A 25,222-nucleotide genomic window follows, 5' to 3' on the forward strand; every position below is an offset into this window, starting at 1 on the left:
TTCAGGAGCGGGCCGCTTTGTAAGATCATGAGTCAACGTTATACAAGCCTGCTCTGGTTCTGTCTCGGGGTGCTCATTCGCGATACGAGGGTTGCGCTATTTAGACCGCGTAGTGGTTGCTCCGCGAGACAAGCAACTACGAACAGACAGACAGGGGAAGCCGATGCGCCGTTCAATCTTAACTCGGGAAAACGGTGCTGCGTTTCAGAGAACCTGTGAAACGAATATGTACCTAACATGAGTAAACTGGACCCCGTTACCCCTATTGTTATTACTGCGATTTTTTTTTTTTTCCTTCAATCTTGGCGTCTTTCGGGCTAAAATTATTAAACACGACGATCACAGTCGGAAAAGTCATGGTTGGGGTTTCGTTAGCACCGGGATGTTTCAGACCTCTTTCTGGTTTGATCAATATCGTTTGGAGCAGAAATTTGTGAAAATTTGGGTTGTGTTATTTGGACCGCATAGTGTTGCTTTGCAAGACAAGCAACCAGGAGATGAAAGACCGGGAGAGCCGATGTGGCGTTCAAAAAATAAAAATAAAATAATATATTTTTTCTTTTTTTAGATCCATTTCGCCAGATCATGAAATTTAGGAACCTTTGAACGAACTTGTGCCTTACATATGACCTCCTTGAGTAGAGGAGAGTATTATTTGCGAACAGCCGTGCATGGCTAAATAAGCTACAGAGCTAAATGAACTTTCCTACCTGTGTGTGGGGCAGATGGGGGCGGAAGGGCATGCCGGGCTTCTGCTTGTTCTGCGGCTGCCGTAGGAAGGTCAGCGGGGCCGTCTTGTTCTGGCTCTGAGTGTTGGGGGGTCCTCGAGGGGCCCCCTGCCCGGGAGTGCCAGCCTCAAAGTGGGACAGGGGTTTGGTGTTGTTGTAGTTGAGCATGGACGAAGGCGGCTGGCTTCCAACAGTGGGGGGATGACCGAGAGGGGCCCCCGGGGCCGGGTGACTCAGCATGTTGGGGTGGCCACCGGGGCCCGGCATGTAGCCCCCAGCGCCGGCTTTGGGCGAACCCTTATTCGGCTGGCCAGGCATCAGCAGCTGTTTGGGGGCATTGGGGTTGAAGTCATTGGGATATAGTGAGGGGCTGCTGGGCTTGTCCATGCCAAAAGCTCCCCCTAGTGGGCTTTGAGAGGATTTTGCCGACTGGGGCCACGAAGGCGGGTGGGGGTGGAATTTAGCCTGCTGTTGCTGTTGCTTCTGCTGCAGCTGGTTGTGGAGGTGTTGCGCTCTCTGCTGCTGAGCAGCCAGCTGTTGGAGCTGTTGGGCGGGGGAGAGGTCTTTCGAGACCTGGGGGGGGCCAGGGGGGAGGAGCTGTCTGGTGGGAGGAGCCTGCTGGGTCAGGGCGGGGGAGGAGGCAGAGGAGGTAACAATGGGGGAGTTGTTGGGCAGCGGTGGTGGGCCAGAGGAGGTGGGCCTGACATGGGGGGAGCCAGTGCACGAGTCCTGGTCAAAGGCGGCCGAGGCAGGTGAGAATTCAGTTTTGACACTGGCCAAATCTGGAGGCAGGAGGACCTGGCTTGGAGGTACCTGGCCTCCTCCACCAGCGGTGCCCACAGCCCCGGCTGGACTGGGGGCCAGGTCAGGGTCCTTGCGGTCTTCGAAACCATCATTGAAGATGTCCTGGATGTCCTCGTACGCCACGGCACGGTTCAACTCGTCCATCAGCTCAGTCCACTCCTGCTCATTCAGGTTGAGGTCAAGGAAAAGGCTGCTGCTGCCACCTCCCCCTGAGGGCAGCATGCAGGGAAGGATGTCGTCTGGTTCCTGCTTCATCTCCTTCAGACGGAAATCCTTCTCTGAGCGGACGCCATCACCCGGCTCACCGCCGGGAGCATGGCTCCCATTGGATGCCAGGGCATCCCCTATCCCCAGTTTGCTGTCCAGGGGAGAGTGGGGAGGGAGGCCGCCGTTGGCCGTGCCGTTGTCCAGACAGGCTTTCATGGAAGGGGGGAATCCTTCGTTGAAGCCATTGACCTGCTCTCTGCCCAGAGGCGAGCTGGCACTCTCCAGCTTCCTCTTGACGGTCTCCTGCAACTGGAAGAAAATAAATAAAGAAATAAATAAATGAGTAACAAAGGCCTAGTTGTTACCAGAAAAACATCTCTTCATAACCACGTTTTGAGATGCCCTTTTTCCAGGCTCAATCGTGGCATACCTTGACAAAAATATTTAAACTTATTTTGAAAAGCTGCAGGTGCGCACAAATTTATGTGGCCAGAAATAAAAATTCTGCAAAACTCTTTCCTTTGTACTGTCGTTCATCACCGACTCAGCTGAACTGTAAATGTTCATCATGTCCTTATGACTCTGCAGCTCAATTAATCATCTGCAGTATTATTATTTAAGCGGTAGTTCAAACTTAAGCTCTAGCTTATCTCAGTGCACATTCCAGGTTGTTTTTTGGTTACTTGGAAACTTCTTATCTTATCAGTTTAGCTATGAAATTGTGATATAATTTAACATAAACTTTTACAAGATTAATTAATGACAACATACAACTTAAAATTTCTCACTATATGAGCTCTGAAATAATTAGTTATTTTTAGTGTTAGATACAGTTAATAGAACAGTAATACTAGGCAGTTTGATCAAATGTAATGCAGCTGGTACATGAGCCACACCTACACATAACACAAATTTGTTCCAATATAACAGCAACAGTCAGGTTTTACACCAATTCTCAGTCATCAGTGTGCGTTCTGTAGTTCAGCGTGACTTTTGACCTGTGGCCAGATAGTAATACTTTGCTTACAGCAGTAAAAAAAAAAATAATAATAATGAAAAGTGTTAGTCAATCTTTTTTCTGTACCAATTATCAATATGACAAAAAAAAAAAAAAATGAATACGAACATGGTAATGTGAATATTTGAATATGATTTAAATATAATCTTATAAGATCACTACAAGGTAATAATTGACCAGACGGATAAAGCTGCTATAACAGCTCTTTTTAGGGCTGTAACAGAAAAGTAAAAATTAGCTCTGTTAGGTACAATTATAGCTGAAAGGGGACCCATTATGCAAAACTCACTTTTTCAGTGCTTGTGCACATACATTTGGGTCTCTGATGGGCCTACTAACACACACAAAAAGAGTGAGAAACAACACAACCCAATCAGTTTTGTGAGCTGTCTGTTTCAGAAAACATGTCCTAAAACAAGGCTCTGAGCTTTGTGTCTCAGTACTACGTATCATTAAGACACATTACAATTAGAACCGCCCTCCATCTGAGTAACTCCACTCATGGTGCGACCGGACCGGCTAGCATCAAAGCAAGGAGCTAAGCATGGGCTCTGTTGGCTTACAGAGCAGCACACATCTTTTAAAAGAAAGAGGAATTAACACCAAGTGTTCGTGACCAAACTGCAGACGAAGGAAATGTAAGTATTTGCCGTGTGTTTCTTTGTGTGTCCACGTTAGTTTGACTAAGCTGTAGGCTGTGGTGCACGATCTACGATCCGCTCTACGTCCAAACAAAACCATAGATTTATTTATTTTCAGATGTTTCCATAATAGCAACAAACAAAAAAAGCCTCAAGCCCAACAGTATCCCACAGTGCTCCAAGCTGCTCCAGACACAGCGGTGAAAGTGGGAACAAACTTCTAAATGAGGCCTTGTAGATCTAATATGAGTGAAGATTCAGCAGCTGGATTCCTTATTTTTCACCTGAAATTTGTTCAGAAACTTGAATTTGGTGGACTGATAAGGCGAAATCAGTGAACGTTTACAGACTAAATTCAAAAGAAGCCGGAGTAAAGCTCAAATCCCATTAGCTCAGGGTCTCGGGATGGTGACTCCTCCCATTTAAACAGAGTGTCAGGAACACGATGGATTAAGAGGCATGTTTAGAATGACTAGAATGCATAATCTAAGTGGTATTTTCAGAAAAAAATTTGCTAATTTCTTTTTTTTTTATGAGACCTCCGAGACCTTTATTAACTTGTGTAAAAAGGATAGCATAAGCATAAGTATATTATTCCATTAAAGCCATAATATCTTTAACAAGCTACCACCCTATGAAACTTGGTTACTGTGAGAAAAGCTGTAATTTACACTGTCACTAAGGTTTTCTTTCCTTAATACAATAGATACGCTACACTTCCACATTTTAATGTTTGATTGTCCATTCACACAACACTGGGGTGAATAATCGGTCAACAAAAAGACGAAATACAATTTTTAATAGGATAATCATTTTATGGTGTATCCATTTAACATTTACACCATTTTACATGAATATATTTCATTTTCGACTCATAGGTGGGTGTGAAGATTTAGCAATTTTTACGATGTCTGGTGGTTGATTACAGAGATAGATCAAGTCACTGAAAAAACAAGCAACTTAATGGCTTATGAAAACAATAGTTAGTTACAGCCATGATGTGAATGCCAAGGGAGCGATTGTGCATCGCAGGATTTCTGTGGTTCCTTTGAGCCGATGCCTTTAATAGCCCTGTGCTTCAGGCAGCTTTACATAACAAACAAGTCCTCAGATGAGAGCCATCTGCATGCAACAGGATGGATCAGCCATGGAGCCCTCACACAGGCCTCAAAGATCTGTTGGTACCAAAAACAGACATCAGCTCCCAGATTCAAAATACACCTGAGAATGGAAGTTTGAACTCGGCCAGTGCGTTTACATTTACCAATTAATCAAGAGTGAAGTGAATAACCAGAAGATATCTTGAATAAATCAGGGGCTGACACAAACTTTTAGAAATGGTCCCCGCACATGGCCCAGAATTTAAAACTACTCAGATCTTTCATCCAATAGAGGATTAACATTGCTCCATCATCACTCCAAAAGTGTGGCTACCTGCTACCGTTAAAACACGCTCAACTGGTGAGGCAGCTGTTTTCCGGGTCAATCGCTTGTGGTTGAGTCTGACCTTTTGGTGAATGCTCAGAATAAACCAGAAGAAATATGATTCACATGATTCATGCTACAGTCAAAAGAAAGAGGATCAAATAATCTAGGTCCGTTAAGAATGACTCTGGGGAATTTCGGATAAGATAATACCAAAGAGTAACAAAAGTGTTTACATGACAGCTGTAATATTGGGAATACTGCCTTATCGGAAACAAGATCTGAACTTAAGTGAGCATATGAACGCACGTGTTGGTGTCAGGCCTATCAATTGGGCTATACAGGGAAGGTCGAAACAAACCATGTGCACTCTGCACTAGATGGTTTATCATGTTTGATGTACATGTACTAGTGTGTGCGTATCTGTGTGCCGGCACAGAACAATACTTTCATTATGTAGAAAAAGATAGAGCCCTGTGTAAACAACGCTAGTTTGACCCGAATCACAACGAGTCCTGCTGTTGTTTGGCTGCAAGGAAAGGAAGGAGTGTAAAAAGAAATTAAAACAGTAAGACGACTGTCAGCAGTGAGTCACAGACCCTCTTTAGACCTGGCATTAACGTGTGTCTTTGGAGATCCGATCACAAATGGACAGCTCAAATGCCAGATGTAAATGCACCCAAACCGTTGAGGACACATTGAGATACGATCGCACAAACCACGTCCGGGGTGATCTGGGCTAATTATGGCCAAATTCTTTTAGCAGTGCAGCATGAATGTGTTTTGGCCCACGTTAAAGACTGCTTACTCATATGACGCCCTCTGTTAAGCATAACTACGTACTCAAAAACAAAAAAATTCATCCAGTTTCTATAGCAAGGGAAAGCAACGGGGAGGTCTTTTTAGTTTCAGTCAATTAGGAAACGGAAGAAAAAAAAAAGACATCGCAAATAACAAAACTTTTTTTTCTGTTTTATTTGGACACACGGGAGCACGCAGTGGATCCCAGATTGCGCTCTCTCCATTACAATCCACTGTACGTGATAGTGAGTTTAAAATGTTTGTTTCATACAAGTAGAAACAAACGAAAACAAATAGATCTTAAATTAAAACGCAGGAAAACCGGCGCACTACGGTCAGGAGTAGAAAAAGAAAAAACGCCACTCCATTCTTAGAGTTAGGTTAATGTTTTTCATTTCCTACACAAGTAAGATCACAAGTGGTTTCTGGAGACAGGTGTAAACAGACAAACTTAAAGCTGTCCACTTGTGACCGGATTAGGGATGTAACGGTATACCGTGGTATCAAGCAACCACAGTTCCGAACTGTAAGCCTTTTCCTTTAATACGGTGCCCCCCAGGGTGGCCCGTCGTGTCGGGGCTGGTTAGGCGTTCAGTCTGGTCCTGTCAACCTGAGTCCTGAACCTGGCTGGCTGTGCTAGGCACAGGGCTCACCATGTGGCCTCTTTCGTGGGGGGCGGTCTCCTGCCATCACACCGGGCTGCCGGGGTACCTGCCCTCTGACACTCTCGGTGCGCGGGGAGCTCGTCGCTTGGGGTCGGGCTGTGGGTGGGGGTGCCGTCTGCCGCCCTCTGTTCTGTAGTCCGCATGCTCGGCGGCTGGGGGCTGACCAGGGGCCTGATGGGGGCACAGAGCTGCTCCGACATGGCGGAGGCGCATGGCGGGCGCTCTGCGCCCTTCGCTGATAGCTGTAGGTTGGCTGCCACCAGGTGTGGGAGGTGGGCACACTGGGGCGCAGCGGGGTCCGGGGGGAGGGGGTCTGCGCGGTTGCTCCCCGGCCTGCTGCACCCCTGGATTGATCCTGTCGCGACTCGCCTATCTCTCCCAGTGCCAAAACTCATACTCAGCACATACACCACACAATAGACCGAGGGCTTGCAGGACGGGCGGGGTGCAGGCTATGTGGGTGGGGATGCGGCGGGCAGCTGCCATCTTGCCTGTCACACCCCTGCCCAAGCATGCTTTTCGTCCGTCCCAAAATATTAATCCCAGTCACATTAACTTAGAACACATACACACCAATCCTACTCCGAACAACACTCCATCGGACCAGGGTCTGCGGGACAGGAGGGATGCGAGTGATTCGGGTTCGACTTGCCTGAAGGACTCGCACCCCCAACCCCGCAATTTTAACTGCAATTACCAACAGCACGTGTCGGTGTTTCGCCGATGTGCCGGGATTCGGGCCCGCGGTCCATGGCCCAGGTTCTGTGCTGGCGGCTGCGGCTTATAACCACCCGGGGGTTGGTTATATGTGTGCGCCCCTGGGGTGCAAGTCTCCTCGTGCTCCCTGGGACTGGGTCATGCTCCTCGGGGCTGGGTGAGGGGGTTGCTCCACGGCCCTCTGGCTTCTCTGGGGGCCCGGGGGTCTTCTGTGGCCGCAGGGCAGGAGACTCGGGGATTTCCTGCAGCCGTAGGGTGTCCACAGGGCTACGGAGTTAGGGGGGGGGCTTCGGGGCCCCTTCCGCTGCTTGGAGGCGCCGCAACATATTACCGACCTTCTACACCAATGGGGATAAATCATGTACACTCACCGGTGGACATCTTTCTTTCTCACTCACACACACACACACACACACACACACACACACACACACACACACACACACACACACACACACACACACACACACACACACACACACACACACACACACACACACACACACACACACACACACACACACACACACACGGCAGGTACCCCTTCAAGTGCACCTCAGCACCCTCCTGGTTGCATTCCTCTCCTTTCCTCCCTCATTTGCTGCAATAACTATGACCGGAAGAGGCCATGTGACCAGTTGTAGTTCCAGTTTTCCTGGACCTAATTCACGGTTTTTCAATACATGTCGTCCAATGTTCATGTTTTTGTGGAAATGTTGTTTGTTTCTATGTTTATTTGTCTCACCGTGGTGATTCTCCCCCTCTTGGAGTGGTGATCAGTTGTTTATAGACCCAAACATGATAAATAGTTCTCCAAAGAGGGGGGTTGGTGGTGGTTCGCCATAACCAAAAACTGTGCTCTTGTCATTCTACAGGTCGTCCACAGGAGTTATTGCAGTAGTTCTTGATGATTTAAGAATTAATAAAGAGTTGCATTACAGGTTAAGAACTTGAACTCCACTTGCAGATTAACTCTGTCCTGAATGCAATGGCATACAAATACTGTGTTATATGCCCAGCATGCTGACAGCACAGGTTAACAAAAAAAAAAAAAAAAAAAAAAAAATTTGTTGCATAATTTAAGATGTGAACTGTCATTCATTCTCACCATATGTTGCTACTGCGTGATGGCAGATGGCCAAATGCTGTTTGAGCATTTTTTACAACAAAATTTGCGGATTTACCCGGATGTTTTTTTTAAACCAGCGTAAACCATCTAAGTTAAGGTGATTGGCGCCTTTCCCATTGCTAGGAGAAATGCTGTTCTTTTTTATTTATTTTTCCTGGTGTGTCACAAACACACCCAAAACGGGGCGTGTCATGGTCCCAGTGTGATAAAACAGTAGAGGAGACAGCAACTTAAACGAACAACATAACAAAATTTAAACCAGGAGATCATTTCAACATAACAGTTTAAACTGCACTTGCAACACTTTATGCATCGCTTATTTGGTGGAGGTCTGCACTCACTATCCGGGTTCACTTGTCTGAAAATGTTCATTTCCCTGTGTTGTTAGGATTTCTACTCTGTGAGGTGAGTACTGGAGGTAAGTTATGGTAAAGTTTCATTTAGGAGGATTTAGATGTATATTTAACACAACACAGACAATTAATCCTATTATATAATTATAGAACCCAGAATCGCGAATGTGGCGCCGCCCCTTGCGGCCGCCTGCGCGAGCACCGCATGTCGATTACGCACAGTATTTTTCAAGCTTATAGAGCTTGTGCGTAATCACCGGGTGTCATGACATTTCACCGCATATATGTACGACCATATGTGTATGTATGTGACAAAATGTCTTGAACATAAAACTGTAAAACTTGATTAATAGAAAATAATAATAAAGAATTATGTATATGTATTTTGAGCCGTTCAAAAGAATCTGATCGTTTCTGAACGATCCAACACTGCAGTAGAAGCAGCATGGAGTGTACCGGTCGTTCAGCGGTGATGAGCGGGGACGCTCCTCCGGTTCAGAGACCAGCTTGTGGCAGTACTGGAGTGGCTCGGAGCCCGGCGTGGCGCGTGGGGGGTTCTCCACTGTGCTCCCCAAGGAGCAATTGCCACGGGCAAAACATTTCCTGGTCCCCCATGCGGAAAAAAAGTCAATAACTTCTGATGTTGGATTCAGATGATGGCGTGATACCTGGATATTCCTGTCTTTTAACGCACCAACATCTTCATCATCATCACCAACATCTAAAACTTCAACGCAATACTGTACATGGAACATATAATGTAAAGAAGTACATTTTTTTTTTTATTCATGCCAACAACCACTTCATGATAGAAACTACAACATAGTGTGAGGTAGGTAGGGAGGGGAGGTAGAGCGGGTCGTCTAGTAATCTAAAGGTTGCTGGCTCCTCCTGCTAGCATGCTGTAGTGTCCTTGAGCAAGACACTTAACCCCTGATGGCTGCGTCCGTCGGTGTTTGAATAATTGTAAGTCGCTTTAGATAAAAGCGTCTGCTAAATGTAGTGTAGTAATAGTGAAGGTTAATTTGAGAAATTTCAAACTCTGCCTTGACAATGGATGTGCTGTCCAGAAGGGAGGGGGCGTTTTCACTCACTTACTACTAATGTCACTTGTTCTTACTGAATACTTTGCTGACCATGACTGATCTGTTCAGGTTCTGCTGCCAAGTGTAGCTCTTGCAAGTCTGTTCAATGGCAAAGTGTAATGCAAATAGAGAAAATACCCATGCTGCATTGCATGTCTTTAATCTCCTGTCCCTATCAGGGCAAAGCTAGGAAACTAGAAAGAGGTGAAGACATAAAGGTTCCTCTTTCCCCTTGTATTACTTCTGCCCACCCCCCAACCCTGAGAGAGGAGAATGCTGGTGAATGACTCTGTAACTTCAGAGACCTGAAATACTACTCTGTGTTTTCCCCCCACAGTATCCATCAGTGCTACCACAGACTAGCACATACTCCAAGCCACATCTAGCTCATTATCATGTGTATAGAGTGGGAGGGGGCAGAGGCCCCACAACAAAAGAGCCAGTGCTGAGGCTGTGTTTGTGTGTCTGTTGGGGGTGGAGGCTGGATTCCTTCCCTCCTTCCCAAGGCCTAAAGAACAAGGAGTCATCCCACTTTTTCTACCACGCACACATACAAACACATGCTGTTCCCAAAATGGCCAACCACCATACTGTTTAGGACATTAAATTAAGTGTTTAGCCTGTCCCAAACATAGTCTAGTCGTATGCGAAAAGACCCAGGATGACCAACTACCGTTAAATATAGTCATATGCAAACGCTGCACACTACGCTGCCAAAGTATCCAACAATGCACTGTGAGGGCAAGAGTCCGGTAAATTTTTCTCTGCCGTGTCGTCACTTACTTAACGGGGTGAAAGGAAGTGAAGCAGCTATATGACAATGCGGTATGTCCGAGAAGCAGTCATTATTTTTACTCAAAATTTGAAAGTACATTGTACAATAGTAGATGAAGCATGTAGTACACCATTACAAAAGCATTAAAAGAGAGTCCCCAGAAAATAGGAGGTGGAGAATTCAGGTTTATAAAGTAAAACTGCACTCCGGGATTTTGAGTAAACCATGTGGGAGTGAAATCGGCTGGATGAGTGCACGGGTGGAGCTAGAAAATGGCAGGATATTTTTTTCTTTGTGAACCTCAAATTATTCTCCTATGCTGGAGGGTGACCACTCTACCTCCCGAGCAACTGCCACCCTCACCTATTGGTTTGTATTCAAATATGGCTTTACTAAGATAACAATGTGAAGTGACGTTGATAATATAATAACTGTTTGGTTTGGCAAAGTAATGCAACCTTTTGATATGCAGCTGTTTGTTTAAACCTCTCTTGTTAGGTGTGATGTACAAGCAAGTGGACATGATATTCTGTCAACACCAGCATCAGATATGTATTATTTTCCTAGGATCAACATGAAATACATACTATCTAAGTCTTCTGGTATAAATATAAATGTTTGATAAAACAAAAGTTATTGGCTTTAGGAACAACAATCAAACAAACATCTAATTGTGTGGCCTGAATAGAGGTAACTCTAATAGCTATTGCAATTACTACACATGCAAGATTATTTGAACTGAAAGTTCACAATCACCAGTTCCATCCAAATTTCAAGGAAATTTAAACCAACATTGGAAATGTTGCCACAATCCCAACACAAATTCCATGTGTTTGGGTCAGTTTAGTTGAGGAAAAAAGGTTCCCGTGTGGAAAAAACAAAAACTTGGCTGTCTAGACGTTAATGCTTTTGGAGCGGTTCTTTTGTGCCAGTTCAAATGAGAACATATTTCTTGCTTTATGAGGCAATATAATGCCAAAGAGACCGCGTTGATGCATGAACCAACGGGCCTCAAGTGCGGCAGTGCGTTCAACTGTTCAGAGGAAAGTTACATGGGAAATAATTTATAGACATAAAGTAAAGGTAATTTGATGCTTAATTTCAATGTTTAAACCCAGTTTTAAATTCTTGTACAACGCAATAGGGCTGAATAACTGACCTGTCGCGTAATATTCACTTTATTATTTTTTTTTCAAACTATGCCTTTCAATTGCACCTTTTGTTGCATTCACAATTGACCAACGGAAAACATTTTTATTAAATTGGACAAACACATTTACAATAACCGCGTAGTGAGAGGCGAAACGCTTCATACATTGAGTGTTTGTCTTGAATCAAATGAGCTTGTGATGAGCAGGTTTGGCTGGTAGTGAATGACGACAGTCTGGCCTGTTTCGGCGGTACATTACTGTGATTATAGTCATTGTCATTTCTTTATGCATTTCATTAATAGCTTTGGTTTATTTAAGTTATTGTTTGTCATATCTGTCCTGTTGATAGACTAAGATATACAGAAATTTTATTTCTTGTATGTTCCAATGTGAAACGGCAAATGACAAACTGTTAATTGCAATAAGACAATTAACCGAGAACTTTAGTCTCAATCGTGACAACTTTTACACCTGCTTAGATGAGACTTAGAGTGTTAAACCTAATATATCCTTATGTAAACTATGACATGACAGCAAAATTGTAGTTTTCAAATAAAACTCCCTAAAGTACTTTAGCCTATATCAGAAGATACAAGTTACATCTTCTGCTTACAATTCATTTTGACTATTGACATTTATTATTTATTGAAATTTGTAAATATTCACAATTGTATTCCTCGGGCTGATCAATTTACGTGACTTAATATCATCAGGTATTTTGTCTATCACAGTATTGTGAAATAATTAAATGTTGCCTTTAAGGAGCATTACAGAGTAAAGTAATGCAATTTCTAAATTCACAGACTGTTCTAAACAATGCGTCTATCTGCTTGGTCACAATATCCACATTGCCAATGACCAATTCTTAAATATGTGATGCGTGTGAATATGTTATGAAGGCACCAATAGTCATTCCCAATACATTACAATTATTGCTTGGTAGCTTGGTAATCAAACATATTGTGATATAAGATTGTCAATATAACTCAGGGCTAGCATTCAGTACAATATCACACAGTACTTGTGCCAGCAATTAACACAGATAAAAATGTTGAAAAGTGATGTGCATATGTACATGTTAGACATCATATACACCGGCCAGCCACAACAAAAAAACCTCCTGCCTTATATCATGTAGGCCCCCCTCGCGCCATTAAAACCGCCCTGACCCGTGGAGGCATGGACTCCACAAGAGCTCTGAAGGTGTCCTGTGGTATCTGGCACCAAGACGTTAGAAGCAGATCCTTTAAGTCCTGGAAGTTGCGAGGTGGGGCCTCCATGGATCGGGCTTGTTGTTCCTGCACATCTCACAGATGCTCCATCGGATTGAGATCTGGTAGCAGGAAGCATTATCATGCTGAAAGAGGCCACTGCCATCAGGGAATACCGTTGCCAGAAAGGGATGTACTTGGTCTGCAACAATGTTTAGGTAGGTGGTATGTGTCAAAGTAGACCAGGCCACGGAATGGGAATGAGATGAGCAATGTTATTTTCTTCACCTCTCAGTGGTTTAAATGTTGTGGCTGGTGGCGAAGTCTGAACAAAATTTCACTTGTGGGGGGCCACCACTGATTTGTCAATGAATGTGGCATACTGCTTTATCATGTTCGCTGCTACACCTGCTGCTGGTCCCAAAACAGAGCTAATTGTTACAACCATTTCTACTCTGGAGACACTGAAAATGTATTTTTCCATCTCCTTGACACCAAGAGCTAAAAGGATAAGGTCACTGCTCTCACCAACTGAAAACTACTACTCTGGTCAAGGACACTATAGTTGGCAAGATAGCAAGTGATGGGCTTTGGTCAGGTGTATTTGTTGTAAAGTACACAATGCAACATCCTTTTTAACCTAAACATTTTTTAACCCCACCGCCTGAGTGGACAAACAGAATGTGGTTCCACCAGCTTCATATTCAGCACTAACCATAACACAATGGAACCACAGTCAGTCATCTTTTGTTGGTGAAGACACAGACAAAGGCTTTGATCATTTGTTTTTAACATTAGCCTTTTGTGCTGCTTAAGCTCTAGGACTGTACCCGACTCAAGAATTTTGCCAGTCGAATCGGATTCGGCTGTTCAACGCAAATATCAGACTATTCCAAAGGGGGGGGGGCACGAGGGTTGGGTACCCACCCGGCATTAAACGGGCCCCGGGCTAAATTATTTAAGACGGTAGTATCAATTTGTTTTGACGTTACCTGTACTGTTAACGGTATTGGAGGAATTCAGAAAATGAATTTTCTATTTATTTAGGCTATATAACCTGTTTCTAACGTGCAATAAGATAAAGATATTCGTCCAAGCAGCATTTTGCTCTTATCAGAATATCAATTTTTTTTTTTAAAAGAACCAATGAGAATACTGTTAAAGTACCGGATCGATAAGCTGTATTGGTAAGAGTAGTGGCACTGTTATAATCTTAAGAAAACCCATCACTACGAGTCGTGTCACGTTCTGTTTTTAGTTGTTTTATTTGAAGAAACGGAACACGAGGATCAGGGAGCACGGAAAGCCATGTTCGGACGAGGACGATTCACACATGTAAAAATATATTTATGAAGAGATACCACTTATTTATGTCACCCCTGTGCATTTCTGAAAGCCTCTGTAAGGTTTCCGACCGATGATTCGCCTCGTCGACTTTCAGGGGGCAGCCCTATTAAGCTCCACATCACAGTCGAGCATCCGGAAGAAAACCAAGAGTTTCAACAGTACTTAAAGGCCAAGGACATATAAAAGGAACCTTTGTAATAGTATATAACTTCCACCGTCAACCACTAAACTCTGAACCGCTCCAGCAGGATGTATTGGAATGTTACTCGACTAGGTCTCAAAGGACCCTATGAAAGCTCTCCCTCTTTTGGCATTTCCATTGTTTTCTGGCAGACAACCCATTACTCATGGTCGAATAAACCATGTGACCAGAGATTCATTAGCTAGATGATACATGCTTACCTGTTCAGTTGCTGCTAGAGAACACTTAAAGGCGACCTATTATGCTCCTTTTTACACAAGGTAATATAGGTCTCTGAGGTCCCCAAGGCATGTTTTTGAAGTTTTTTTAAGTTCAAATGAGGAAAGAACTTGATGCAAAATGTCAGCATTAACAATGAAGCGTATTCATGAGGATACAGTGACAAAAATTCTACGCTAAAGAAAGTCAAACTCTGCCGCTCCGCTGATCAACACAACCAACCATCTGGACCAGAAGTAGACAGGGGGATATTGGCGATCTGTTAGCAAAGTGGTGGATGATTTGCGCCAGGGGCTTCACACACACACACACACACACACACACACACACACACACACACACACACACACACACACACACACACACACACACACACACACACACACACACACACACACACACACACACACACACACACACACACACACACACCTTTTCAACAGGTCTTTTTGCTTAAAACAAGTTATATTTTGCTGAGTCACAGAACAACGCTAGTGAGCGAGTGCTTCCAAAAGTGGAAAATGGCTAAACCCTTTCAAAAAGTCCCAGATGATAGTTTTTATCAGATGACCATGATGAAGTAAAGTGCAAATGGGGTTGGATACGAAGCAGCATCTGATCTGTTGTTATGGATACAATCTGCACATTGCGTGAGCTGATTATTTTCATATCAGCACAAAAAGAGCTCGAGGCAGCGCTTTTTCTTTTTGAACACACCCTTAGACGACTTCATTCACACACACAGCAGAACACAGGAGACTTTTACACACTAAATACACAGTGTGTGTGTGTGTGTATAAAGAGGGCACAGAGAGAAAAAGTGTTTTCCATCCTTTAGTTGCCGTGCATTCTTCAAGCTTGACTATCTACAGTAGATTTTAAACACGGTGTGACATCATTAGGTTATTCAATACGAGTCAAAATCACTGGAAAGCCGGGATGCTTAAGTTAAATAGAACAATTAGCTGCATTTCAACATTGATTTAACTTCGCTGTTAAAATAAATGGGGTGAAAGCAGTGGAGTGTCAATTAGGGTTGGGTAATGAGCAGAATCACATGACTCGATTTGATTGAATTCGATAGATTCAATCCGGTACTGATGGGGATGGCCAATGACACGATTTTTCATTTTGTATATAATGAGAATCGGACAAATTTTCAGTATTCTATCTCATCTGCATTATAAAAACATTTCATAGAACAAATTCACTCCAATACAGAAATAAAATATTTCAATTAATTTGTGATTACTATGGCATTTAATTGAAGCGGAAAATGAATGCATATCTTACATAGTGTCTATATAACAATTGTATAATGGATTCAGAAAATGAAACATTAGAAGTGTAAAGAATCAGGGTATCGTTTGTTTCTTAACCCAGCCTAGTGCCAATATTAACTTTCAGGAGTGTAGTGACTTCACACAGAGCTAAAAGGTCAGGCATGTTAATGGTGGCTGAAGGTAGCCAAAGATGAGTCAGCTCAGTGTGTGTGTGTGTGTAGGAGGGAGGCTGCACCCCCAGGGCTCCACATTGTCCCCGTTTAACAGTGCTTAACTGTTTCCAACTGGACTCCTCAGAACCTCTCAGATCAGGAATCAGACAATAAACATTGTCCTCCTTGAATCAGTAAAAACAAACGTATACTCTTTGTCACGTGGGGAACAACGGGAGCCTCCGAACCTCGTGGCTGAGACCCATAGATGCCATAAGTTCTTATACCCACAGTTGGACTTTTAACTGTAGGCGGTGGTGTAGTACCCGGTGACTCCGCTGGCACGCTGCACATGCCACTTCCCAGTGTCTCTCCAGTCCAAGCGGAGCTACGGACAAATTATTCTGTAACACCTGAGACTTTCTGGTTCTATTGCCAAAAACAAAACCCTCCTCCACTCGAAAGAGAGCGGCACGTCATTTAATACGCTATGAAAGAATGCAAAGCCACAGTCATTTATGGGTCTTTTGGAGGAGAGTAAAGGGGATTAAAAAAAATGCACCCAGAAAAAAACACTACCGAACCACAAACAACAGGTCAGCAGATAATGGTCAGCTGACCAGATCCACTAATCTGCCGGTTTTGGAATCAAATGTTACAAAATAGAGAGATGACTGAAGGTCTAAATCATGCAGAGTTTACGGTCTTTCAGGATGGCGCAATCCTCTGATTTCCCAGAGGACCTTAGAGAACCCGACATTTTATCATTTCAAGCCTACGTCATTGGAGCCTCTAGTGTTTTTTAAGAATGCTGAGGATGCTCGATCTCGGAAAATACTCATGAAATTAATTACGCTTCAGTGTTTCACAACCACACCTGTAGAATTAAAGGAGGCAACCACCCTCCCCCTCACATTGAAACTGTTTATAATTTTTAAAGATAATTTCAATAATATAAAGATATGCTTTTGCATTTAAAGACAATCTGGCCTCAAACAGAATGCAGCTGGACAGCCCCGTTATAGTGCTCCATATAAACACATACACACTGAGTTAGGGCAGATTCTCCATTCAATCGTCAATCGGCGGTGGACCGACAGACCTTTTTTTTGGAAAAATAATAAAATAAATAAAATTGACAGGAGTGCAGTTCCCTGTCTTCTGAAACGGATCCCCAGCTCCGCCCCCTCTTTCCCTCTCCGCTCAGAGCTGTTTTTGGACTTGTAATTTGTAATGTTTATTGTGTTTAAAGTGTTCTTGTATGTTTTCCCTCTCGTTTTCAAGACTTCAGTGTTCTTCTAACCCTCATTGTGAAGTGTATGGCCCGCATCAACTACAACTGCTGCTTTCCGTTGGGATGTAATTTAGTGAAAACTCACTTTTGTAAATAATAAATCCCACTGTTCTGTAGCAGGGAGACGGCACGTGCCGCAGTACATTACATTCTATGTGCGCACACACTTCGCCCGCCCTGAAAGAACCGTAAATTGGCAATCGCTGCCAACCCAGCAAACGCCGATTGGAATTTTGCACGATTGCCCGAGCCTAATACATACAATAATAGAATGCCGTGTGTGTGCGTGCTTTGCCCTGGTTCACACATTTCTCTGAAAACCATGACCGAACCCATGGAACTCTAGCATGGGCCGTTCACAGTGATTTATGTGTGGCTGCAGAGCTCCTCTTCACAAAAACACCGGGGTCATGTGACTACCAGCAGACAGCATGGCCACAAACATCTCTCTCTCCCTCTTCTCTCTCTCTCTCTCTCTCTAATAATAAATAATGGAAATAGCTCTGTGTTGCAAGATCAAAATTGCAAGGCCACACTGATTAATCAGTTCCAGCCAGAATAGCAGCACTGTGGTCATCATAACAAGTTTGATGATACAACTATGTGTAGGCCATAATAATAAGCACATTTAGTCGTGTTTGGGATGTATTTCGTGTTTGGGAATGTATTTTGTGGTGTGCCGTGGGATTATTTCATTGTAGAAAGTGTACCATGGCAGGAAAAAAGGTTGGGAAAAAGCGATCTACACGACAGTCAGGGAGATAACAGTAAATATACGGTGAAAACAGTCATTATCGCACATTATCCACCAGCGCTACCGTGTTGTAAACAAAGCAATGGTGATGTTTAACTAGAAATAACGATAATGAATCAACGGGGACCCTCAGAGGCTCTCGAAGGGCCGCCAGGGATCCCCGGACTCTGTGTTATAAACCCTGGCGCCGGTCCAAGTCATCACCCCGAACCGAGCCCAGCGCCCGGATCTCACTCACCGCTATCAGAGTGCTGTTCCGGCTGGGCTCCCCCGGCGTCCCTCCGTCCCCCAGCTCTCCACCGCCGCTCCCGCCGCCGCCGGGCCCCCGCTGCTGCCCCGCCTGGTCTCCGCCCGGCTGCGGCTGCCGGTGCTTGCTGGAGCGCTTGGCCTTGGTCTGCAGGCAGCGCTGGTGCAGGGCGAAGGTCTGCTGCCGCTCCAGCTCCAGCCGCTCCAGCGCCGTGCCCTCGTAGCGCGACTCGCAGCCGTTGTGGTGCCGCCGGAAGAGTTCGATGCGCCGGCGGAGCCGCTCCATCACCGCGCTGTGTCGCGGTGCGACAAAATCCGCCATCATCAATACAAAGAGCGCCGAGAAGCCCGCACGCAGGCCGCGTCCATAGAAAACCCGTCAATTTTCCGAGTTTCCCCCCAACCCCAGAACCACAACCAGTCTACCGAGCCGAGTACATTTTCATATACAAGGAATTTGTCTTGGTAACAGTTGGTGCATTGTGGTGTCGACACCACGGCGTAAAAAAAACCCCAAAAACAACAAAAAAAAAATGCTTAACAATGTAAAAATAAAATAAAATAAATGTGTGGTCTTTCGTTTACAGCCCCCCAACCAACAGCCTCACCCCTCATTACAAAGCCTCCCCCCCTGGCTCCATGGGGCAGAACCTTTGTCTTTTAATGGATTTCAGTCACGGGAGAAGTTACTCTGCAGGCCAGAGAGGAGGAGGAGGAGGAGGAGGAGCAGGAGGAGGAATGCCAAATGCTAATTTCTGCTGCGATTTCATTCAACCCCCCCGCCCCCCTTTTTTTAAATATTATTCACGGATAGATGTCGATGCGTTAATCCATCTCTAAAGTGCACCCCCGTCCGCACCGCACCACCTTGTACCCACCGGGGGACACCGCACACACCCAGCCCGTTCGGGTGGAAAACGGTGTTTAAAAGAAATAAAGGGCGATCGAACCGATCTCGGTTCACCCTCAGCTCAGTTCACGGCTCATGTCAGATATGCTAGCGCATTCCTTCACTCTAAAGTTGGGATGGGGGAGAGTGGCTGAACAAGCCAAACTTTTCAGGATATTTGGCGAAGTTAAGTCGCTGGTATAGCTACAGCCCACTCAATGCGAAACGACTTCACGCGGCAAAGGGGTGGACGCCTATCGTCCCTAACTTGCCCAAAAGTTAATTTTTGTTTGTGGTGTTAGCGACGTTAGCCCGGCTAACATTAGCGTATGCAGCTACTTCTCACACACTAACTTACCAGGGTCTACACCTGGTCCAAAAAAAAAGTAACATTACAACAAATACCCAGCCTCCCATACACATAACACGGCTAACCAGAACCAACACGACCCCTTACGGTGAGACTTACTGTGAATCAAATGGCGTTTCTACCGCATCTGTCTAGCGAACAGCTGATCCTCCCGCTAGACAAGTGGCTAGTTAGCTGCACTGCGAGCTACGGATGTAGCCTAGCCTAGCCCGCTAGCCAGCTAGCGTGACCGCTTTTAAACAAAGCATGACGCCCCGGGCGCCCGAGTTTGCTCGGATTCAAAGTTGTCCGCGTCAACTAAAAACGCCCAGCGAACGGGTCCGAGTGCGGACCATCGACCGGGATGCAACGGGAGCGCCTCCGTTCACTCTTCGTGCCCCTCTCCGGCTCCTTCTATTGTTTTCCACTGGAGCAGCGGCTCCCCGGCGCCATTTTGAAAGTTTTTGTGTTTTTTTTTGTTTTTTTTTTTGTTTGTTTTTTCATGTCGCCGTCCCACCTCATGCTGCGTTCAAGTCCCAGGGGAGAAGTGGGAACTATGAGCTTCCGACTTCCAAACTCCGCTCAACCGAATAATAATATGAAGGTGAATAAATATAATATATAGCCCGCAATGTAGATAAAATCAACATAGTGTAGGCAATCACATGTAAACCTATATTTAACACATTATTTATATGTTGAAATTAATCTATTATTTCATTATTATTTCAATATTTCTTTTTATATATTTACCACGCTCGCCCGCTTCTGTCGTCCTTACATATGTTAGTAAAAGGTTGAAAAAGATACAACAATATACCGATAATTCAAAATAACATGAACAAAAGTTTCAGAAAAAGCTCTCTCATTCTGGCACGGTTGAGACCAAACAGCGGGAATGTTTCCAAAAAGACTTTCAAAACAGTGGTTCTCACGTGAAATTGCCGCAACACCGTGGCCTTTATTATCAGGGGTCCAGCCCCGAAGAGGCGGGACCGCTGTCGCTTCTGCTCATGAAAAACTGACGTCAGTCATCTGTGAATCTCAAGGATCTGCACTCACAGACAAGATGAATAAAATGTGCCTTTTGGGAAGTTCCAACAGGCCGTCGTCCAAGTTTGATCCAATCTCTCCATTATTGTTGAATTATTGAGTCAAAAACGGTACTTTTTATCATCGCCACAACACGTTCGCATGCACAGGTCACATGATAGCATCGCAGTGTCGTGATTGGTCAACAATTGGGACCTTACCAAGATGCCGGCACATGCAGATGTGACCGACGTCGGAACTTGATGGATGTCATGGATGTCCGACGAACCCACAGACAATCTGAATAAGATGTGTATTCGGGGCAGTTCCAACATGGCGCCGTTCCAGTTTCATCCAGTTTCCGGTTCAGTGTCGTGAATGGAGTTTGTGATGAACAGTCACCACCTCGCCAAGACTGCACCACGCAGAGACATATAAGTCCTGGCACACATACGTGCGTTCACAGATCACATGATAGCACTGCAGTCTACCAGGCCTTACCTCTGCGTGCACAAATAAACCACTAAGCCACAAAAATAAAACCACCACCAATAACCACTAATATTGTGTAGCTCCCCCTTGTGCCGCCAAAACAGCTCTGCCCCGTGGAGGCATGGACTCCACAAGAGCTCTGAAGGTGTCCTGTGGTATCTGGCACCGAGACGTTAGCAGCAGATCCTTTAAGTCCTCTGAGCCCCTTTTCCACATGGAATCCATAACATTGCTAGATCACAAATATCTGAAAAAGGCAGTAAGTTCAAGTTCAATTTCAAGAGTTTATTTGTCACATACATATACATACGGTCATACATATATGCAGTGAAATGTCATGACACCCAGTGATAACGCACAATAAGCTCTGTACGCCCTAAAAATACTAAAAATACCAAAATGTGCGTAATCGACACAGGGTGCTCGTGCAGGCGACCGCAAGGGGCGGCGCCACATTCTGGGTTCTATAATTATATAATGGAATTAATTGTCTGTGTTGTATTATATATACATTTAAATCCTCCTAAAAAAAACTTACCTTAACTTACCTCCTGTACTGTCCTCGTGTAGGTATGCCCTTCACATATGTCAACAACTGTTCATCCGATCTACAGTCATTCCTCCGTTGGCCTCCTTTCTGGAAAAGCTCCGTACGGAGTCTGTTCTCACTTGACTGTTCTGGATACATTACATCCTGTTCGCGTGAGAGGTGTCTGACTAGGCAACGGAATCCCTTTTTATACCAGCGCTTCGCTGCCTGCCCCTCCCCGACGGCCTCGCTTCCCTCCGCTGACAGAGCCCCCGCTCCCGGACGCAATAACCCCAAAGGCAAGATGATTAAATCGGTCTGATCATTTTCGACCTGTCCAACACTCTTTGCCGCCGGAGAAGGAAGGCTCTCCATCCGCGCTGTGCGGCCGGCGGGCTAGCAAATGCCACCGCCCAGCAACCTTAACTGTGAGAACCACGTCTAGTGACCGAGTGGCATTTTTAAGAAGAACAATAACAACATTTAAGGATATAAAGACCTGTCTCTGTAGAAACCGGACGTCTTTCAGTTTCTCGTCTTTGTAGCAGAGCTCCACGGTCCCGATCGGACTTGCTATTTTTCCGAAGGTTTTTATTTTTCTTAACTTTTGAAATATTTGCAGGAAAAAAATATCCGTAAAAACCCGCTATTTGCGCTTTATTAGGATTCAGCTCCACCCCTACTTGACGCTTATGTTACTGCTTCTGTTCCGGCACACTCCCATTCACAGCCGTACCAGCATTCTCCTGGAAATTGCAAAAGGGCAAGAGAAGGGAGATTTAGGGAATTACTTTTACGGAATATTGAGAACGGATCTCTTTCCCACATGACGCCAATACTGAACACTGGCGGTAGATTTACGCCTTGCAGTGCAAGTGGGAAAGGGGCTGAAGTTGCGAGGTGGGGCCCCCATGGATCGGGCTTGTTGTTCCAGCACATCCCACAGATGCTGGATTTAGGATTTAGATCTGGGGAATTTGGAGGCCAAGTCAACACCTTGAACTCTTTGTCATGTTCCTCATAGCATTCCTGAACATTTTTTTGCAGTGTGGAAGCATTATCCTGCTGAAAGAGGCCACTGCGATCAGGGAATGTGTTGCCATGAAGGGGTGTACTTGGTCTGCAACAATGTTTAGGTAGGTGGTACGCGTCAAAGTAACATCCACATCAATGGCAGGACCCAAGGTTTCCCAGAATAACGTTGCCCAGAGCATCACACTGCCAATGTAGAAAAAAAACCACTACTGATGTAAAAGAAAAGGTGATTCATCAGACCAGGAGACCTTCTTCCATTGCTCCATGGTCCAGATCTGACACCCACTTGTCCATTGTAGGCGCTTTCAGCAGTGGACAGTTGTCAGCATGGACACTCTGACCGCTCCCATACGCAGCAAGCTGTGATGCACTGTGTGTTCTTACACCTTGCTATCATAGCACCATTCACTTTTTCACCAATTTTGTTGCTGCAGTAGCTCTTCTGTGGGATCAAACCAGACGGGCTACACCTCATTCCCCACGTGCTTTAATGCGGGCCCCATAACCCTGTCACCAGTTCACCGGTTGTCCTTCCTTGGATCACTTTTGGTAGGTACTAAACACTGCATACCGGGAACACCCCACAAGACCTGTTGTTGTGGAGATGCTCTGACCCAGTGGTCTAGCATCACAATGTGGTCCTTGTCAAAGTGGCTCAGATCCTGACGCTGCTTCAACACATCAACTTCAACAACTGACTGTTCACTTGCTGCCTGATATATCCCACCCCTTGACAGGTGCCATTGGAACCAGATGAGCAATGTTATTCACTTCACCTGTCAGTGGATTTAATGTTGTTGCTGTATACCGAAGGAGATAGCCAGGAAACCAACTCTCCGTGGAGCGTTGTCAGCGCCAATCTGCCCGCTCGCTGATTGGACTTTCAGCGGAGTGCAGTTTGCCCTTGTCTTTCTGTCCGATCGCAATTATCCATGTCTTGCAAAGTAAATAATAGGTGCATCCGTGCACCAGTGGGAGCGCGCTGCAGGCTCCGTGGAGCGTGCACACCAAGGCTCTGCAGACACGGCACACACAGGGCTTTTTTTATTTTGTTCAATTAGGAAAAGGTAAATTCATCTAAAATAATAGAAACACACTGTTTTTGTTTCATTTTAAGAAACAGGAAACTAGCAGGTTTTGTAAAAAACCTGCAGTTGTAATGTAACTGTAACTGTAACTGTAATGTAATTTATATGTAGCCTTAAGAAAACTGAATTCATGTGAAGAAAGTCTTATTTTGATTTAAAAAAAAATGTGTACATTTGAGTTTATTTTATAGGTTAATAAACTACATTATTATTGTGAAGGCGGTTTTGTGTTGATTGACAATTTGAAATAAAATAATTGTGTTCCCCAAAATGGATAAATAATCGGGATATATAATCGTGATCACAATATTGACTTAAATCATCATGATTATCATTTCATTACATTTACATTTAGCAGACGCTTTTATCCAAAGCGACTTACAATTGTTCAAACACCGACGGACGCAGCCATCAGGAGCAATTAGGGGTTAAGTGTCTTGCTCAAGGACACTACAGCATGCTAGCAGGAGGAGCCTGGGATCCAACCAGCAACCTTTAGATTACTAGACCACCAGCTCTACCGCCTGAGCTACCATCCCCATAATCAGTCATAATCATGCAGCCCTTCTTCAGAATGATAACCACTGTTAGCTGCGGGGCAGGAACCCCACCCACAGCTGCAAACACCACCCGATCATAGAACTACACAGTAACCAGGCGGAGTGAATGAACTTCTGCAGTCACAAAACACACTGGAACAGAGATCCAAAGCACACTCCTCCATTGAACTTTACCGAAGGGCCGAACACCCTGGAGCCCGTATATTGATGCCTGCAGCTAGATTTATAATATGTTTGATTAATCAGTGACTTTCAAGCAACCCCAATCAAAACAAAAAAACATTGCACATTATATAGTGCCATGTGAAATGCGACTTTACACTGTCACACAGAAAAGCTTAATACACACGTTCGCTTAGCTCCCATTTGGATTGTAAAGTTGGTTTCGCGTCCAGATTTGCTTCTATATATTTCACATTAATTCTGCCTTTTAAATGATCCAACTGCTGCGAGTATCTATCCTTACTCAAATCTAGATTCGTAAATGTAGGCTAAATTATCAGGCCATCGTTGCAAACAGTCAAATGTTTTGCAGATTATTACATGCCTACTACAGTATTTCATCAGATGGCAGTATGTCATCCTGGTACTTTCTACATACTAGAGTTTTGGACATACCAATTTAGCGCACTAAATAGCAGGGCGGCCTACGGAAATGGCTGGGTCCCAAGGTCCAGATTTTCAAGATCAAGATGTTTTTCGGAGATCACTCTGATGCGGGGCGATCGAATGGGCCCGTACTACCGGTCGGGCATGAGAAAGCCCCCCCCCATTATGGCGGTCCTACTAAATAGTATGCCGTGGTGCCATTTTGGACTCTGCAAATGTTAAACGAATCCATATTTACATTGGACAGACACTTATGTGCGAGGACCTGGGGCTGTACATTGTCAAAAGCTGAAGATGGATAAGAAAGCACTTGTGCACGCTTGTCGGCCATAGCATATCATGACCAAATCTCCTCAGCGGTGGTAGTTCTCCCTCATTTTGTCAGACATTTCACAAAAAAACTGACAGACTGATGTTTCCATTCGATATTTT

The 25,222-nt window shown here is 44.7% G+C and overlaps 1 protein-coding gene across 2 annotated transcripts in view; it reads right to left on the reverse strand.

The window, feature by feature from the left end:
- maml1 (mastermind-like transcriptional coactivator 1) overlaps positions 1-18,631 on the reverse strand; it is a 30,271-nt gene extending 11,640 nt beyond the window's left edge. For both annotated transcript variants that reach the window (XM_080008060.1, XM_080008059.1), the window contains exons 1-2: positions 18,200-18,631; positions 711-2,048 (exon numbers count right to left, since the gene is read on the reverse strand). In XM_080008060.1, coding sequence (XP_079864186.1) covers positions 711-2,048; positions 18,200-18,532 — 1,671 coding nt within the window. In that variant the 5' untranslated portion in view covers positions 18,533-18,631. The remainder of the gene's footprint in view (positions 1-710; positions 2,049-18,199) is intronic.
- Positions 18,632-25,222: the final 6,591 nt, after the last annotated feature.

Source organism: Zeus faber (genome assembly GCF_960531495.2).
Source record: "Zeus faber genome assembly, chromosome: 10".
Taxonomy (NCBI): domain Eukaryota; kingdom Metazoa; phylum Chordata; class Actinopteri; order Zeiformes; family Zeidae; genus Zeus; species Zeus faber.